At 31.7% G+C, this 20446-nt stretch overlaps 2 protein-coding genes across 4 annotated transcripts in view; one reads left to right on the forward strand and one right to left on the reverse strand.

The window, feature by feature from the left end:
- if (integrin subunit alpha inflated) overlaps nucleotides 1-20446 on the forward strand; it is an 86439-nt gene that overhangs the window by 56229 nt on the left and 9764 nt on the right. For 2 of the 3 annotated variants that reach the window (XM_029317315.2, XM_085487023.1), the window contains 3 exons: nucleotides 2660-2721; nucleotides 19782-19830; nucleotides 20096-20173. In XM_029317315.2, the coding sequence (XP_029173148.2) occupies nucleotides 2660-2721; nucleotides 19782-19830; nucleotides 20096-20173 (189 nt within the window). The remainder of the gene's footprint in view (nucleotides 1-2659; nucleotides 2722-19781; nucleotides 19831-20095; nucleotides 20174-20446) is intronic. The other variant, XM_029317316.2, reaches the window with a different exon arrangement.
- Nucleotides 4470-8393, reverse strand: LOC114942046 (uncharacterized). Its single transcript, XM_085487024.1, has 7 exons — nucleotides 8334-8393; nucleotides 8067-8151; nucleotides 5887-6156; nucleotides 5364-5793; nucleotides 5103-5248; nucleotides 4859-4994; nucleotides 4470-4673 (listed from the first exon to the last, which is right to left on the reverse strand). The coding sequence occupies exons 2-7, from the start codon at nucleotides 8129-8131 to the stop codon at nucleotides 4623-4625; spliced, it is 1098 nt and encodes a 365-aa protein (XP_085343150.1). The 5' UTR covers nucleotides 8132-8151; nucleotides 8334-8393; the 3' UTR covers nucleotides 4470-4622.

A 20446-nucleotide genomic window follows, 5' to 3' on the forward strand; every position in this document is an offset into this window, starting at 1 on the left:
CGATAGAGAAAATCATCACCAACAAGAAGAAACTATTGAAGACACTAAAAACACAAATAAAAACGGAAAGGGAAGACACTCAGAAATATCTCTTGGCAATTTAGAATAGATAGTTCAAAATAGCTGAAAAAGATTTTATATAAAAGATTTCAAATGAAATATTAAACAAAATACTTAGTTCTGGTGGAAGAATTCGAAGAAGAGGAACTTTAAGTATTGCAGAAACATTCGTACTTTTGTATATAAAGTTTGCATTATTATTATTATTATGTTCACTTATACAAGTCGTGCATACATTTTTATGTAGTCAAGAAAATAAGTTACATTTCTCATAATTTATATATTCGTTGATAAACTTAGATAGTGTTAAAAAATGACTATGGTTTCTCAAAACATTTAAGTCATAATCGCGACTGACAATGAACTGTATTTACTCGGTGATGTTTTTCGTCATAGTTATGCGCGTTAGGAGGAACGCGATGTGCCTGAGAGTTTTACAGTTTCCTGAAATATATTTACCGAGAAGTGCAACTAATAAAACCAAGATTCAAGGGATAACACAAAATCACGGAAATTCAAGGTGTTTATTTTTTTATTATGTATTAATCTATTTTTTGTTGTATCATTATTTATATTTTAAATGGGTATGTTTGTTATTGGAATTTTTCTGTCATCATTATGTATATCTGTGTACGTACATTTTGAACTAATTTGGAGATACAAGTAATATAAATTATAATTTATATTATAAAATTAATTTATATTATAATTTATATTATATAATGAATAAAACCAGTAGATTTATGTATAAATAACAAAAAAGATCATTCGGAATTAAATTTATCTTGTAGTAATCAACAAATTGTTATTTTTTCCTATTAAAAATATTATTTCACTAAATTAACACTAATTTTTATGTTTATAAAAATTTATTTAGCTTGTGTGTGTGTGCGTGTGTGGCTCGATAACTTTATTTGTCATTTTATTTATCATGTCATTGTAAATAATAGACAATAATGTCTTAGTAGATATCACTGTATGAAAACAAACATCGGGTACGCGAAATATATTTCTTGGAGTCAGCGCATGACTTTGAACCAGTGTTTCCATTTGCGATCGTTCGGAAAGTTCTTCTGAAAAGCAACTTACAATAAGTGAATAAAATTGCTATATTATTTTTCGTGTGTGTTAGATTCTTGTCATTTGTTGTATACTGATAATACTGATAATAATTACTAATAGCGATAAGTTACGAATACATATGAATATACTAGAAAGGAAAAGAGATTTTATCTTTTGAAAAGAATCGAAAAGGATTGAATATAATCAATATGCGCGAAGATAATCGCATTTCCACGATGACTCAATTATTGTACATTGTCAAATATAATCTTCTCTCATTTATACTATTGTCAGTACAATTGCTCTGAACAATAACCTAATATATCTTCTTAAAGTGTTTCATTAATCGAGATAAAACATAATTCTCCATTTAATTTTATAAGTTTGCATTCCACACATACAACTCTATTTTATTGTTACTATATTAAATCTTGCTTAGCACGGAATTCCTTTTAGCAAAGTTTGTTGTGTTATCGCGATAATAATCAATTCGCATTTTAACGTATATATGTATATAGATAAATGCTAAAGTAAGATGCATAGTTTCACATTGGAATCGAAAAAATTTCGGTAAAATTACCGTCCGTGTCACGGACCTCCCCACTTTTATTACTATTCGTATCTACAAGTGCTGTCGCGTTATCTAGTTAACGAGCATAGATACCCGATGACCATTTCCCGGATGGCTCTGTTTACGATCCGTGATATGTAAAACATGCAGCTTGCACTTTCGCCTCGTCGCGTCACGACGATTCGGACAGAAAAAACGAATCGCGAAGGCGTCACGGCGAAAGATCAATCTGGATTTAATGACCCGTATACATACGCACTACTTTTGCTCGTGCAACTGAGTCTTTAAGGCGATGCCACTCTACTTCCTAGTCGATAACACATGAAACTCCAAGAACATATGCATTTATACACGCGACGAAGACGAATATGTGAAACTTTCTCACGTAATACAGTGTTACAAAGTATTCTGAATTTAAAAGTAATAATAAGGAAATTATTATAATATGGAATTATTATGCTCTTTTTAAAAACAATTTTGAGGCAATTTTGTTTTTAAAAAAATTTATCGAAAAAAAAATCAGAAGTGTATTAACATTTTGATAATTTTGTTTAATTTTTATTGTGTTATTTTGAAATAAATATTTGTATTTTTAAAAGTAAAAATATATTCTTTGTACGTCTTATTATGCGTTTTCAATTTCTGATTTTTAATCAATGATTAGAAAGTGTTATGAATTATCATACGCAAATTGATGTATGTATGTGAAGTTGTCGTCTCATTTTGCAGAAACTTATAAATAATTAAGAGGTCTGACTTATTTACAATAGTTCTAAAATTCCTCTAGTTCTGCAACTTTTAATTATTTATGAGTTTCCACAAAATGATACGCTGACCTCATACACACTGCAAATGGTTCAAAAAGAAAGCTTTATTTAAACTGCGTACTACTAGTTGTAAGCTATAAAATGCCTATGTACGAAAGAATCAAGAACGATATAATATAATTGTTTGTTTCCGTTTTAGGATTCTGGGGCTATCACAGGCAGGGTTCTTGTCAAGCTGGTTTCGGAGCCGCAATATCTAAGGTAAGTCAAACAATATATCGTTAACTTTTTTGCTAGGATGCACAAAGGATAATATTATTCCTTTAATTTTTTACTTAATATTACGAAAAATATTAATTAAAAAAACGAATTTAAAATTAGGTGCTTTTTATATTCGGTTCTCAGATATACCTAGCGTCTTATTTTAAGCACACAATCTGACATATTAGGAATAATATTATTCTAAAACCTATATATATTCAACGGTCCCGATGATACAAAGATCTGCATACAGCTTAGCGATTTAAGTGACAATCGGAAGCGCATCGCGCGAATGTAAATACGGTAACACCGTAGCGTGTCTCGGTGGTTGCGACGTCTTCAAAGCGTTATAGGAACGAGGGGATGCTGGCGAGGGCCGAATATGGCCAGGAATGCGAATTTCTACCTCACGCACCTCCGGACATTCGTATTCGTGCCATGGCGCATCCGCGTACAATGCAGCGGAGCCAATCGTCGCGGCTTTCTCTCTCGTATACGATTGTCTTGTCCGAAGCTCCGATTCTCCGACAGAGATCGCGGGGCCCGAATGGGCCAGAACCGTAGGCGTCTTCGCGCGCCTTTTGCTCGCTTTTCATCCAAGATTCGATCTTCGGCTACGACGACGTGGGATGCTTGTTGCACCTGTATAATCTCCACGCGCTGATATACTCACTTCATCTCGCGGCCGATGTTGCAATAAATATCGGCAGCAGCCGCCGACAAATCGGTAGCTATTGCTTTCATCTATCGAATGCGATGATCGTTCTTATGTCATTTGAAAATTTTGGTGTAAAATTTCACGATTGCGCGGTTAGAATTTTTTTTTTTTTTTACAAAAAATATTTAAATATAATTTATTAAAAGTGACATTTAGTTCGATACTTTAATAGAGTTCATACTGAAAGAGTATATAACATATTTTCTATCAATGATAGATTTTTTTAAATTAACTTGTTGTCACAATGTAAACAGTTTTATAATTTAATATACTATTCTTTTCGGCAATATTTTTGTATAAATTTTCCACATTTGATAAAGAAATTTAAATAAAAGGATTAGAAAGTTACGTGAGTTTAAATTTTATGTGTTTAACATTTTAAAATATCTAAAAATATGTAATCATCTTTCCGTTCAAGGAGTAAAATTATTTTACAAAATTAAAGAATGGTCGCGATTTTTAAAAAATTAAAACATTGACAAACTTGCTTTGTGACACACTTCTACATTGAAATATTTTACGAATTACATATATAATCCGCGATCTAATTTCTCTCTTTCACGTAGGATAAGAAATCCCACGCGAATAGTGTTATCGGGCTTCGATTGCGCCGCCAAAGAAATAGTAGAACGATCCCGTAGACACTCAGCCGGTTATCTCGCCACGAATGTATAATTCAGAATTGCGCGACTATATGGTAGATGTTTAATGCATGTCGCGAATCGTATTCGACTCCGAACTTGGTTTTAGCATACAATGTTAATACTTTGCCCGCGCTCATTTCTAAAATTTGATCTCAAATTTGAGCGATTAAAAGAAAGTGAAAATTAAATTAAATAAATTAAAATTTTACAGAATACTGTTTTTCTTTAGAAACGTATCGTCTTTGCCATTATATACAAGTAAGATTATCATTGCTATTATATACAAGTAAGATGAGAAAAGGATGTAATGACATAAAACGCGTCAAGGTAAAGTTAGATTAAATTAAACATTTAATTTTTTGTGATTAATTTAATATAATAAAGATTCCATATCTTATTTTAATGTTTTGATACACAAATAAAGAAATATAAAACCCGTCACAAAGATGCGTCACAGAGATTATTTTTTATTGTTATTTTATATTATTACAAAGTACTAACATACCTTATGATAGTGCGTTCTTCATGTCCGATTTGAATTAATATGCCTTTGTAGAAGAAGAAAAGTATTCCTTTAAAAAGTACATCAACTGAAAAAAAATTTTAACCTAAGTAAAAGTATAATGACAGAGGTCTGATTAAAAAATATGACAGATTATGTAGTTCTTTTAGCCTATTCACGTATAAAACAAATAGACTAATATATTTGTCGAAGTTATATAAATATATTAGTTACTGTTAACAGAAATCATATATACAATGTGTAATAACCAACCCTCGTAGTTTCAAACATAGATTCAAACAACGTTTGCCGACCGTTCTGGACCGGAGTCCTGGTTTTACTGGGAAGAAATTTTGGGAATTGCTCAAAACTTATCTCATAGTATCTTAAGTTTCCTGTTCTCATAGCACTGTAAACAATATAAAATTATATACATATATAAGTGTGTATAAGTACTCATGATATAAGTAAAAATGTCGATATGTTTAGTTAATTTCAAACTTAATATTATATTTACGTTTTCGATATCCAAAACATAGAAAGCTCGTAACGTCTCTGTTTATGATAGTTAGGTTTTATGATAGTTTTTAAACCAAGTCTTCTGGCCACGCTGTGATATATTATTAATAAAATCACATGTTGACCATATTTATTTTTTAAGACCTGTGGCAGATATTACAATACAGAAACAAATTATAACGAAATTAATATTTAGTTATAACAAACATATGGCCATTTCACAACAATATGGCTATAATTATAATATATAATAACTTACATCATCTATACATAAGTTCTCCACATTTTTGTCTTCCGATTTACATAGTTGAAAGTTTAATTTATCGAAAATATCCTCGAGTGCATCCCAAATTTGCAATTCTTCTTCTTCGTTGTAGAAACTATCACGCATTTCTGTATTGTTTTTCCAATAGGAAAAAGTTTCATCGGTAATTGAGAATATTAAATGGTTGGGATGTTTTTCTCTAAGGCGATTTCGAACTTTTTGTGTGATATCATCTAATGATGCTTGTACACATGAGTAAAATACAATCTTTTCAGGATGTGCGATTTGAATCTCAATAGTAACAGCTTCTTCCAGTAGCTTATTCTCGTAAGGTTTTGCATCGAATCTTTTCGATGTTTCCTTCAGAAAACGTCTCCTCATATATTCAAATAATTCCATTCCAATAATTTTTTCATTTTGATCGCTATCAATTTTGAATAATTTATATATTAACTGTGTGAATATATACATTAGTCTATGAAGTTAATAGAACGATAATATATATTAAAAATCGTACCTTGAAGATTGTGTAATCATTCTTTTCAATTCGTCAATGAAGAAATAATATTTTATGATATTTTCAGGTTTATTAATAATTTTTTCAATCTCATCGTGAAAATGTTTTCGAAAACTAATTTGGGATATAAGATTGTGTAATTCTTTTATACAATTTACGCCTATTTCTATAAAGTTTAATTTTTTTTTATCCTTCCCTTCATTCTCTTCAGATTCTTTCTGCTCATTTTCATTAGATTGTGTGTCATAAAATTTCTTCACAGAAGACCATCTGAAAATAAATCAAAATATATCTTAATAAACCTTTGTAAATTTCTGACATAAAGATTTTTATAATGTTGTCTCCGTAATGTAAAGGGGATTTTCGCGGGGAATTTTAGTGGAGAATACGGGATAAATACTGAAAAATTCCACAACCAAAAGATATCATGTATAAGTAATATTAAATCATACATAATTACATGCTAATTATTTTACAGAAAGAGGACAACCACATATACCTCGTGATGTTGTCAACGTTATCTTCTTGAGTGACTCTTACATAAGTTACATAAAGTTACCTTCTTTCTGTAAATTGGGAAAAATTTTGTTGTATTAAAAAAAATTCTGTCCGAAAATGGACAAAACATAATTACTGATTGAATCTACCAGAATTCTTTTTAATACAAGCAGTTTGTTTGCACAATAAATCAGTTGTTTGTGCAATCAAGATTCTTTTTGCATTAAAAGGAATTCTAATAAACTCAACCAGTAATTCTGTTTCTTCCATTTTTGAACAGAATTTTTGTTAATACAACAAGATTTTTTTTAGTGTACTTATTTATTACTTATTTTGTACATTTTATATTTTATAAATAATTCATATTTTTGTTATATTTTGGAAAACACTTATTCCAGAATTATTTTATTGTTTTTCCTGTATTTGCTTATCAAAAATACCTTTAAAGTCAAAATGTAAAAAAAATATCAAAGATGTGGAAATATCCGAAAAACAATTTTTCTGCAAAGTTTCAACTAATTTCACCGAAACCCAATTTCCGAATTAAGGAAATGATGGGGTCCTATATAAAACAAAAGTATTACCTCTGTAAAAGCTTTAATTCCTTGAATTTGTTATTTTTGGCTGCACATTGGAAACGCTTGCATATGCATCTGAAGTTAATTACGTCCTCAATAGTAATATCGCTATGGCTTAGAATGATGATTATTGTCTCGTTAGGTAGATCCTCTATCGTCGCCATTACAAAGAAATTCAATATAACACAAGATTATAATACAAATCTAAGTGATGGCAACAGATTATTTGTGTAATTAATTTTTTCTTGCAAAAACACATAAAATATATTGCGATATTGCGAATGTATCTAGCGATTTAATAGAGCACAAGCACGTGTTTTATATCTGATCAATACAGACAGTTTCCACACGCTGTCCACTTCTATACTGAAACCTTTTGCTCTCTAAAGATCTGATTCGCTTTTCCCACTAGGGATATTTTTTTCACATAACTCTCAAGAGGGAAGCGGAACCTAAGAAACAGGCAACAAAATATTTCCTTTCTACATTTGCGCGTTCAAGGGCCGATTTTTGGTAAGTTTTACCCGACAGCATATTTTCCTCTCTTTTCAGATAAATTCTAAAAAAAGAGACGAAGATATATTACCTGTTGGGTAAAACTTACCAAGAGTTGGAACAACCGGCCCTAAAACAGAAAAAGATAGAGAACTACAGAATAGGTATACGACCCTAACTAGTCGTATTCGACTCCTAACTTGGTTTTAGCATACAATGTTAATACTTTGCCCGCGCTCATTTCTAAAATTTGATCTCAAATTTGAGCGATTGAAAGAAAGTGAAAATTAAATTAAATAAATTAAAATTTTACAGAATATTGTTTTTCTTTAGAAACGTATCGTCTTTGCCATTATATACAAGTAAGATTATCATAACCATTATATACAAGTAAGATGAGAAAAGGATGTAATTACATGAAACGCGTCAAGGTAAAGTTAGATAAAATTAAACATTTAATTTTTTGTGATTAATTTAATATAATAAAGATTCCATATCTTATTTTAATGTTTTGATACACAAATAAAGAAATATAAAACCCGTCACAAAGATGCGTCACAGAGATTATTTTTTATTGTTATTTTATATTATTACAAAGTACTAATATACCTTATGATAGTGCGTCCTTCATGTCCGATTTGAATTAATATGTTTTTGTAGAAGAAGAAAAGCATTCTCTTAAACAGTACATCAACTGAAAAAAATTTTAACCTAAGTAAAAGTATAATGACAAAGGTCTGATTAAAAAATATGACAGATTATGTAGTTCTTTTAGCCTATTCATGTATAAAACAAATAAACTAATATATTTGTCGAAGTTATAAATATATTAGTTACTATTAACAGAAATCATATATACAATGTGTAATAACCAACCTTTATAGTTTCCAACATAGATCCTAACGTTTGCCGACCGTAGTGCTGGACCGGAGTCCTGGTTTTACTGGGAAGAAATTTTGGGAATTGCTCAAAACTTATCTCATAGTATGTTAAGTTTCCTGTTCTCAAAGCACTGTAAACAATATAAAATTATATACATATATAAGTGTGTATAAGTACGCATGATATAAGTAAAAATGTCGATATGTTTAGTTAATTTCAAACTTAATATTATATTTACGTTTTTGGTATCCAAAACATAGAAAACTGGTAACGTCCCTGTGGTTTTATGATAGTTTTTAAACCAAGTCTTCTGGCCACGCTGTGATATATTATTAATAAAATCACATGTTGACCATATTTATTTTTTAAGACCTGTGGCAGATATTACAATACAGAAATAAATTATAACGAAATTAATGTTTAGTTATAACAAACATATGGCCATTTCACAACAATGTGGCTATAATTATAATATATAATAACTTACATCATCTATACATAAGTTCTCCACATTTTTGTCTTCCGATTTACATAGTTGAAAGTTTAATTTATCGAAAATATCCGCGAGTGCATCCCAAATTTGCAATTCTTCTTCTTTGTTGTAGAAACTATCACGCATTTCTGTATTGTTTTTCCAATAGGAAAAAGTTTCATCGGTAATTGAGAATATTAAATGGTTGGGATGTTTTTCTCTAAGGCGATTTCGAACTTTTTGTGTGATATCATCTAATGATGCTTGTACACATGAGTAAAATACAATCTTTTCAGGATGTGCGATTTGAATCTCAATAGTAACAGCTTCTTCTAGTAGCTGATTCTCGCAAAGTTTTGCATCGAATCTTTTCGATGTTTCCTTCAGAAAACTTCTCCTCATATATCGAAATAATTCCATTTTAATCATTTTTTCATTTTGATCGTTATTAATTCTGGAAGATTTATATATTAACTGTGTGATAAATATATACATTAGTCTATGAAGTTAATAGAACGCTAATATATATTAAAAATCGTACCCTGAAGATTGTGTAATCATTCTTTTCAATTCGTCAATGAAGAAATAATATTTTATGATATTTTCAGGTTTATTAATAATTTTTTCAAACTCATCTTGAAAATGTTTTCGAAAAATATATTCAAATCTCTCTGCATAATCGATTAAATCATATTGATCTGAGTCACAATAATATTTTACTATTATTTGGAATATAAAATTGTGTAATTCTTTCATACAATTTACGCCTATTTCTATAAAGTTTAATTTTTTTTTATCCTTCCCTTCATTCTCTTCAGATTCTTTCTGCTCATTTTCATTAGATTGTGTGTCATAAAATTTCTTCACAGAAGACCATCTGAAAATAAATCAAAATATATCTTAATAAACCTTTGTAAATTTCTGACATAAAGATTTTTATAATGTTGTCTCCGTAATGTAAAGGGGATTTTCGCGGGGAATTTTAGTGGAGAATACGGGATAAATACTGAAAAATTCCACAACCAAAAGATATCATGTATAAGTAATATTAAATCATACATAATTACATGCTAATTATTTTACAGAAAGAGGACAACCACATATACCTCGTGATGTTGTCAACGTTATCTTCTTGAGTGACTCTTACATAAGTTACATAAAGTTACCTTCTTTCTGTAAATTGGGAAAAATTTTGTTGTATTAAAAAAAATTCTGTCCGAAAATGGACAAAACATAATTACTGATTGAATCTACCAGAATTCTTTTTAATACAAGCAGTTTGTTTGCACAATAAATCAGTTGTTTGTGCAATCAAGATTCTTTTTGCATTAAAAGGAATTCTAATAAACTCAACCAGTAATTCTGTTTCTTCCATTTTTGAACAGAATTTTTGTTAATACAACAAGATTTTTTTTAGTGTACTTATTTATTACTTATTTTGTACATTTTATATTTTATAAATAATTCATATTTTTGTTATATTTTGGAAAACACTTATTCCAGAATTATTTTATTGTTTTTCCTGTATTTGCTTATCAAAAATACCTTTAAAGTCAAAATGTAAAAAAAATATCAAAGATGTGGAAATATTATCCGAAAAACAATTTTTCTGCAAAGTTTCAACTAATTTCACCGAAACCCAATTTCCGAATTAAGGAAATGATGGGGTCCTATATAAAACAAAAGTATTACCTCTGTAAAAGCTTTAATTCCTTGAATTTGTTATTTTTGGCTGCACATTGGAAACGCTTGCATATGCATCTGAAGTTAATTACGTCCTCAATAGTAATATCGCTATAGCTTAGAATGATGATTATTATCTCGTTAGGTAGATCCTCTATCGTCGCCATTACAAAGAAATTCAATATAACACAAGTTTATAATACAAATCTAAGTGATGGCAACAGATTATTTGTGTAATTAATTTTTTCTTGCAAAAACACATAAAATTATAAATTAAAATTAAATTATAATTAAAATATTACGATATTGCGTATGTATCTAGCGATTTAATAGAGCACAAGCACGTGTTTTATATCTGATCAATACAGACAGTTTCCACACGCTGTCCACTTCTATACTGAAACCTTTTGCTCTCTAAAGATCTGATTCGCTTTTCCCACTAGGGATATTTTTTTCACATAATTCACAAGAGGGAAGCGGAACCTAAGAAACAGGCAACAAAATATTTCCTTTTTACATTTGCGCGTCCAAGGGCCGATTTTTCTTGGTAAGTTTTACCCGACAGCATATTTTCCTCTCTTTTCAGATAAATTCTAAAAAAAGAGACGAAGATATGCCATCTGTTGAGTAAAACTTACCAAGAGTTGGAACAACCGGCCCTAAAACAGAAAAAGATAGAGAACTACAGAATAGGGGTGCGTTCCGTTATGCACTGCAAGTACTGGCACTATGACGTCATGCAAGTGTACTGTTGACAGCGTTCCTTTTTAATTTTGTGCACTTTGAAGCTACTGCAAAATAGTAAAACGGAACGCACTACAGTACGCTTTCAGCAGACTTTTAACTAACCTTTTTCGCTAATAATCATCGAGTGAAAAATTGGTGAAATGGATAATACCATTATATTGCATTAATTACATATAATTTAATCGAGAATATATATGATTCGAGTGAGTCATCAAGTGAAAGCGATTTGGAAATGGAATTAATAAATGAAATGAGACGACAAATTAAAATACCTAGAATAAAATGTAAAAATTACGTTAAAAATATTGTATCATTATATTCAGATATGGAATTTAAAAGTTAGTTCCATCGTACACATGGAGGTAGCCATCTTGATTACTGCGAGTGCTTTACCTCGCCGGTTGCAGTAATCGCAACAGGAAATAACGTCAAAATTAATGACGTCATATACTCATGATAGTACTTTCGCAGTGCACTGCTATCTATATCGGAACGCTATTGGTAGTACTGTCAGTACTTGCAGTGCATAACGGAACGCACCCTATATCGGAACGCTATTGATAGTACTGTCAGTACTTGCAGTGCATAACGGAACGCACCCTAGGTATACGACCGGTTTAGATTTCAAAATGTATTCTATTGTGTGATCGAGACAAAATTGCTAGACAAGATTTGTCCAGGCTATACCTGTATAATTAACGTCAGCATATTAAATGCTCTTATAATTTTGCATAACCAAATATATAGCAATTAGGAATATCGTTAAATACAAATCTCATATGAGAAAGATAGCATTTATTAAATAAGTAATTAATAACAACTTTTACATAGGTATATGCTCTTAATAAAGGAACACAAAATAATTATTTTAATTATTTTTTTCTTTCGTCTGCGATAGACCCTTCTCAACAATTACTCTAATAAAATAATCAATTTAAATTTTTGTACAAAGTTGAAAAATTATACTGACTACAAAGTTAGTATGATAAAGTTATATTGAGATAACATTTGTTCAACAAAAACTTTAAAGTAAAACTTTAAATTTTTCCGATAGATATTATTTATAAAGTCAAATAAAAAAATGTTTAGCGAATATTGATATTTTGTCGGAATATAAGCTATTGCGGTTTGAATTGACTAGAGTATATGGTTAAAATTAATATTTTAAATGATTAAACAAAAGTTGAACAAGATTTGAAGGAGTTGACAATTTTAAATGTAAGACGTATTGAATAAGTTTAATTTTTTAGCGAATAAAGCCATGCCTTTCACCCTTTGATTTTTTCATCGAATAAAGTCATGCCTCTTTTCTCTCTCTTTTCGGGAAACAAACGCTATTGTACAATACAACTCGCTACAGAATTCTCGTGTACACTTAATCCCGGAGAGCGTGATTTAAAGATCCTCTCGATGTCATCAAGAACAGAATCGACCATCGATCTTCACGTTAAACCGCCCTTGTTACTTAAACCATTATCAATCGTTGTTGTACCTGGTACCACGGTTTATCGGACGGACGATCTAGACGAGATCGATCGATAGCCGATCGCTATCAATCGATGTGACTCAACTTCCCGTCCAACTTGGTACGCAACCTGCGATTCGACGATTGAAATATATGTTCTCAAGCTTCCTTCGTCCGAGAACTTATTCTTGCATTGAGACCCTCACATCGTTTCGATTTAAATTCGATGTATATCGATTGATAAGATGCTGTCCTCCAATTATTTTATTAATTCTTTTTAAATAGTCAACTATATCCAAATTTTTATTAAGACTAACGATTAATTCTAGTCATGCATATTTACGCTTGCATAAATTATATATATTCTCTCTGGTTCCTTTTTTATCTTATCATCCATACATATTTGGCTACGCGGTTATATTTCAATCGCGGATGCGGGACTGTTTTCCCTTTCTTTGTCGCCATTTACCTCCAACTCTTTTCGAACGGCGCCAGGATACAACTCGTGCCAGTCGTGTTTCGGAGGCAGTCTGACCGCTATTGTTTCGATTGCAAATTTTTCGCGTGTACAAGTACCGGACTCGAAACGCCACTTCATGGGGGGTACATCGTGTAAATTCCCTTGCCCTGATCCTCCCGCCTCTATGTCTTGGCGTGTCGCACGAATCTCAACGACAAATGCACGTATTTGCTTACTACTGTTTGGCTAATCTGTTGAATGTATAATAGCCAAATAAATGGCGCAAAATATTAAATATTAACAATACTAACACAAAATTTCATGTAGACACATAACGGGATTTTAATATCGAATTTAATCTCCTTTTTTCTACTTGAGACATTTACAAAAAAATTAAAATAATTATAATTAATATAAATATTATTATAATTAATAATTAATAAATATAATTATAATTAATATAAAAATAATGGTAATTAAAAATATCTATACATATCCCAATATATCAAAAATAAAACTAACATAAATGAGTTATATATGCCTCATGAAATCTTTAGCCATTAATTAAATGTTTACGAGACACACAAACGTGTATTCACATATCTAGGAGATAAAAATGATCAAACAAACGCGTACACATTTTTATTTTTTATTCACTATATCCATTCTAATTACTTCTCACACGAGGGATGCATCGATCATTGTCTTTCCACTTGCATGGATCGCGGGGTCCGAAAGACGGACGGAGCCGACCAGAGGTCGACCTCTGATTCACCTCTCGGCACATCGAAAAACGCATTCTTCGAGTTCGACGAGCAGAACGGCTCGATGCGTCCCTCGTTCGACGAGAGGGGCTTAGAAATGGATGGCGCCGGAACATAAAAGTTACGGCTGTTGCACCCGCGTCGCCGAGCGCCTACATCAGGAACGCGAATCGCCGCTGGGCGTGCACACGTGACTCGGTTGCACGTTTGACATTGTTTGGTCGACGAGGAGGGTCCATTGTTTCCGGACCGTGCGAATCGCTTTCGGCCTCTGTGTTGTACCGCGACTCACAAATATTAATATTTGCGGGACAATAAATAGAGGAGAGACATTGTGCACTGAAATGCAGCGAGTTTGGCGCCATCCTATGAATCCGAGACACGAGCACTGCTGACAAAATCGTTTCGAGTTCTGATAGCTGATGTAAGGGTTTTAAAACACGAAATGTCTATCTTGTTTAAGAGGTTTCGAAAGCTTTTACACTATCACGATCATGCAGTTCAGAAATGCAATCTTTTTTTAATTCCTCGGCAGAGTGACAAGATAATGTTTAATGGCACTTTATCTTTTTATCAGAGAATTTTTTTGATATCTATTTAAACAACATGTCAACGAAAATATTAGAGTCTTGGGAAGTATAAGGCTGTATTAAGTAATCACTTTTTTTTTGTTTGGCAAAGCACTATGAACAGGATATGTTAATTTTACTAATCGAGGTACATCCTGCCTCTTAATGCCTTAACACAGTTCATTACTTAATATCTTATCAGGAGACATAACGTCAGTGAGGCAGCTAGAATGTTAATTCGCTGGATAAAAAAAATAATGTTCTCTTACGTCTTAACTTCTTTTTTCAAGTCAAGTGTCAGGCGAAGAAATTGTGGATGCTGGTTTGGTTACAGTGATTAAGAGGAACGCAGCGGATACGTTTTCGCTGGATTCTGATAAGCAATCGCGAGTCCATTAGGACCAACGACGGGTTGTGATTATGCCGACAGTTATGTGTTACGAACAACGACACTGAGCAATAATTCTATCGGAACCGAGAATTTACGATCGAGTCGATGCATTTGCATCGGATTGTTCTGTGATCGTAACACTAAGTGAATTTTCGCGACCGGAGATACTCGCAGTACTTATTCAATGGAGATACTATATGTATATTTTCTCGGAAGTTGCACACTTTACTAAATAAAATATTATAAGAATTCTCTTCAAGTAGCACAAATAATATAAAATTTAAATAAAAATATAGCGATAACTCTTATCTCTGCCGTTGAAGAATATTTATGATATGCATATAGAATAAAATGCTGGTTGAATCTCATCTTTTTTAATTTTTAAAACATTTTCAATATAGACGGATATGTTAGAAACAAGCTATAATATATGTTATAATTTAAAGATCACACGAAATAAATTTTCTACCGTGACAAAGATAGATTTGTAGCTACCTTTTAATGTGTAAAAGGTTTGCACGAAGATAGCCGTGAAAATAGATATCCACGAAGAAGTAATTAAACTTGGTGGATATCTATTTCCACAAGGCTATCTTGGTTGAATAAAACTGAAGACGCGCAACCGTTCGTTATCGCGTCACTTGAGAACGACACGTCCTGACGAGGCGAAAAATTGGCTCTACCGGGGAGAGAGACTTCTCGTTGTCACGGCGACATTGTCTACGTACGGGATTTAAAACGCATACACATATACGCGCGATGTCTCGCCGTCGCGTCGGTTGCGGAAGAAAAAATCGGAGCGAAAGAACGAGCGGTCGCGAGGAAGGCGAACAACAGGAGAGTTTCAGATGGCCATTTAAGGCTCGGACATTTCGTTCTGTCACCGTGTTCGGTGTTCAACGTCGTGCGAGGAGGCCACCTACGCGTTGGTAGGATCCTCTCGACTGCATTGTTTTATAAACGCCCGTCGTTTCTCTGTGATAAGCAGAGTAAAACGAAACTGGGCACGCTCTCTCTTCTTCGCCGTAAAGCATACGCCTTCGCCACCGGTGACAGAACGAAATGTCGACTACGACAACGTCATTCCGTTTTTATGGCTTTTTCTGCTAGTACTTTTTTCCTATCTTCGAATTTTTTTAATTATTCTGCTAAAGATCGCAAAAATTCCTTTGGCTGTTCAACAATGAATCCATTTCATTGACCATATTTATTTCTACATACGTTTAAAAATAATTTTCTATGACAAATTATTTTCTCTGTTTGAGTTATTATTACTACTTTTTTTATTATTATATGCTTTAATTGTTTTGCAATTTATTATTTTTATTATTATTGAAGTTATTATTATCCTAAAGTATTTACTTCTGTTTTATTATTTTAAATATATTATAAATTAGCTATGAACAGTCAAATATTATAATTTTATATTTATATTCATTTAAAATCTTATATTAACTTTCCCGTGCATTTCTTATGTTACGGAAGATAATAATGCAATTTTATATTCGGACTGGTAACATAAAACAACTTGACCATAATAATCCCCGGTACCATTATTCACTGCGATTGAGATATCGCGTGTCACGCAGAGGGAGAGATGCAACGAATGCAACGAATGCATCGCTGCGTAAAAATGGAATCTCAAGTTACACGCTTTCATCCGCATAGTATTTTTTCATTCTCTTTCTCTCCCAATGTACTTAACGCATCTTTCTGGTTTTCTATTTAATCCGTAGAAATTGCATCTTATTTCCTCGTAACGGCGTATCCTTCGCGTGGGCGATTGCATCCGCGCGTGGGTGCATCCCGAGAGAGTATAACGACATTGACACACAGTTAACACTTTGATCCCGGCGATATTTGCACGAAACCTTAGCAAATACCAAATGAATTTTTAAAGGGACTTTAATAGGTACAATTTTTTTTTCTTTCTGCAGTTCTTGTAAAATTTATTGAAATTTACTTATGCAGATCTCTTTATTAAATTTCGTTTATAAATTTTTTTATCAATGTAGACACTTTTTAAAATTTTGATTTCTTATTTTTTTGTAAAATTTTGATTTTTAACATTGAATATCTCTTAATAAATAAATCTTGATGAAATCTCATTAAAGCGAATGTTACTCGAATTTCGCAACACGAATAAACTAATCGCACATTAATATAATACATTATAATACATTATATATTGCAAAATACATGTGAGTGTTGAGCCAACCAATTGAACGATATAAAAGACAATATGTAAAAAAATTAATGAATAAAAAAATAAAAAATTATTTAATCCGAAAATTGCTTCTTGCTCTACTACTATATAGTGAACAACACGTTAAGAACCGATTATTTCCTTTTTACAGTACATTCGTTTAATTATTAGTTCTTCAATTATTGTTCTGAAAGTTAACTTAATAATTTGCACAAATAACAGAATAATTGTATCGATATCATTTTATTATGCAATAAAATGATTATGTAACATATCACAATAAATGAAACATATAATATAATAATTAAACGAGTGTATTGTAGAAAGCATATATATATGACATTAAGGAATGTGAAAAACAATACATATTATTGATTGTTTGTACAAATTTTGGATTTAAAATTTTGAATAAATTTATACTTATTATAATAAAATATTCTTATTATTATTATAATAAATTTAAAATTTTGAGTAAATTTATACTTATTATAATATATTGTTTTATATACATATATATGCAGCCATTTCTGCAGACTTATATATAGGATTAGGAGATTTATAATTTTTGCTTCAAACTTCAGCAAAATTATTCAATGAATAATACGGCATACATTTTGACAACATAAACACCATGATTTGATCTGAAAATACAATTGTGTGAAAACACCTCCTTCCGTTTTCTATCTATTATGAATCATATTGCACGATCTTATCACGAAATGTACTTGCGCATTGAGATTTTCTTGCGATCATTCATGTAGATCGCATTCATGTCGATTAATATGTATGCAAGCTGTAATCTTCACTACTTCAGCATTGCCGTTAGGTGGGTGCGTGGGAGTGCACCGTTACAATGCGTAAAACATAAATGCATCGACCAAGTACGATGGTTTATAAGGTCGCGACCTCGATTAAAAAAATTTGTTTTACCACAAGAAATTATAGCACGAAAAAAACGTCATAATAATTATAACAACAAAAATCTAATTAACAGATTAATTAATTATTTCTTTTCCATATTTAATATTCTCAAATTGCCTTGTAAATTTAAATTTTTCTGATATTTAATTAGCCTGAATATTTTTGCGTTTTAAGGTTTTAATTAATATTCTAGAATTTGAATTGAAAGAAATTTCTCTATTATTGAATGAACAAACTTCCTCGAATTTCACTTCAGTTTGATGGAAGATCGAATACAGTATCCGTTTCGTAAGAGTGGTAACTGTAGAAGTACTTTCGATACATTGCATGGGAATGACGGGCGCAAAGGGTCAACAGTGTTGAGTATGTCGACAATTTCGAGAGCCACTCGAGTTCTCACGTACCGATTCAACGAGATTCTTACACCGCGAGAGACGTTGTGTGAACCTCTCAAGATGGTTTCTCCATCTCTCGCCGAGAGTGTTACTTTAATAAGTTCCTTCCGAGAAATATCCCGTGTTCTGGAAAACATAAAAAAATAAATACGATGTTTATTCGCAGACAATGCAAATGAAATTCTCGCTTTATTGTGTACGATACATTGTATTTCCATTCTACAAAGTGGCTCATTCATTACGTCTCGCCTTTCGCGGATACAATTGAAATAGTACATCGATTTTTCCACTTCTCCACTCGGAGTCGAAAGTCGCCGACGTTGTACAAGTTATAGATTTTAGAAGAATGTTCTAAGTTACAGCGTCTAAGGTATTGTCGGTGCTGTTGTGTATCGGTTGCACGCCGTTTGCGATGATTAATTATTTTTGTACGGATATAAAGAGTCCTACCGAGAGACTCTTTGTTTAGCGCGGAACACCGCGATTCGCGCACATTTAACGCGCAAGACAAATGTTGCATGACAAAAGCGGTTACTTCTATTACGTATTGCAGTCATAAATAATGCATATTGTACGCGATACCGTGTAAATATTCTTTGGTGCGTGTACTTGCTACATTTACTGTCGATTTATTTTTATAACTCCGCATTCCTTCAATTTCAATCTGTTCGTTTTATTTTTTTTTTTTTTATGATTCTGATCGATTTATGTAGCTCAATTATAATTATTTTTATGATTTTTCAACATATTTGAAAGTGAGATATTTCACAAAATGAGATATATTTTATCCATTCGATTGAATTGATTTTTTTATTCAAGACATTGCTGCACTTCTTATCGAGAAGTCTCTATCGCGAAGGTCGTTGCAGATTCTCACACGTTTAATATGCGTGACGTGGCTGTGCAACGCGTGCAGTAAATGTACGGTTTGCATACATATATACGAGCGGTTGATTTATCGCTTAGGGCTCGTGCACTAATCTTATCTGCGATGTTATCTTGTAAATTTAAAAAAAGAGGAAAATTAAATTTTCGGGATCCATCCGTTTCCGGATCCCTGAAGATTATATGCGTGATCATTTACTACTTTTTTATTTTGTAAAATATTTCATTAAAAAAAAATATACATATATGTATATATAATATAATAAAAAAATAAATAATAATAAAAATACATATACTTAATAATAACGACAATCGAGAGAGAGAAGGCTAGCAAAAATGTTATAAGAGATAAATGAAAATTCTGCTTTATAAATTATTATCATAAAATTATGAGAAAAATGTAAATTTTATAATTTCACAATTTCTTATAATTCAGAATAAAAAAAAGAATTCGCACTAACAATTACTTTTTTATTTATTTCAGAATAGCGAAAGAGTTTTTATAGGAGCACCGGGCAGTTGGTATTGGCAAGGTAAGGTTTTTTTAATCAAATTTTCATTTATGTAATAATGTCTGTACATATCTTAGGACGTATGTGAATACTGGCCAAGAATCTTTCTTTTAAGTTAACATCGATGTATATTTGTATATTATTTTTCTTTTTTCAATAAATTTTTCTAATCGACGACGTGGTGCGACTGAACAACAACGGCGAAGCGGATGTTGATTAGCGTTTAGAGAGCGATTAATAGATCTGATTAATAATTCAGAGGGGAATTTCGTTTAATAAATTACAGGTCAGATATATTCGATCGCCACCGCCATGAGATTGAAGTTTGTAGCAACGATGTATATCACCGAAGCCGAAGCATCAGGTATCGCGTACATTTGCAGGCCCCTTGTAACTAAAATACTTTTTACCTTTTTGCCCCCACCTCTCATTTCTAATAAGTAATAAGCCTATTATTCTCTCGTATTGACGATTTTTTATATGCCAAATTAACAATGTGTTTTGCTTGTCGGCTTTTTCCGCGAATGCGGAAAATCAAATTATTCAACCGAAAGCCGACAATAAATGAAATTTGCGTTAATCACAGGAAAACGTCTTCGGAGGCAAAAGAGTAACTCGAGAGAATATTTTCCACCCT

This window comes from Nylanderia fulva, unplaced genomic scaffold, assembly GCF_048542155.1.
Source record: "Nylanderia fulva isolate GAGA-0341 unplaced genomic scaffold, ASM4854215v1 Scaffold5, whole genome shotgun sequence".
Taxonomy (NCBI): Eukaryota; Metazoa; Arthropoda; class Insecta; order Hymenoptera; family Formicidae; genus Nylanderia; species Nylanderia fulva.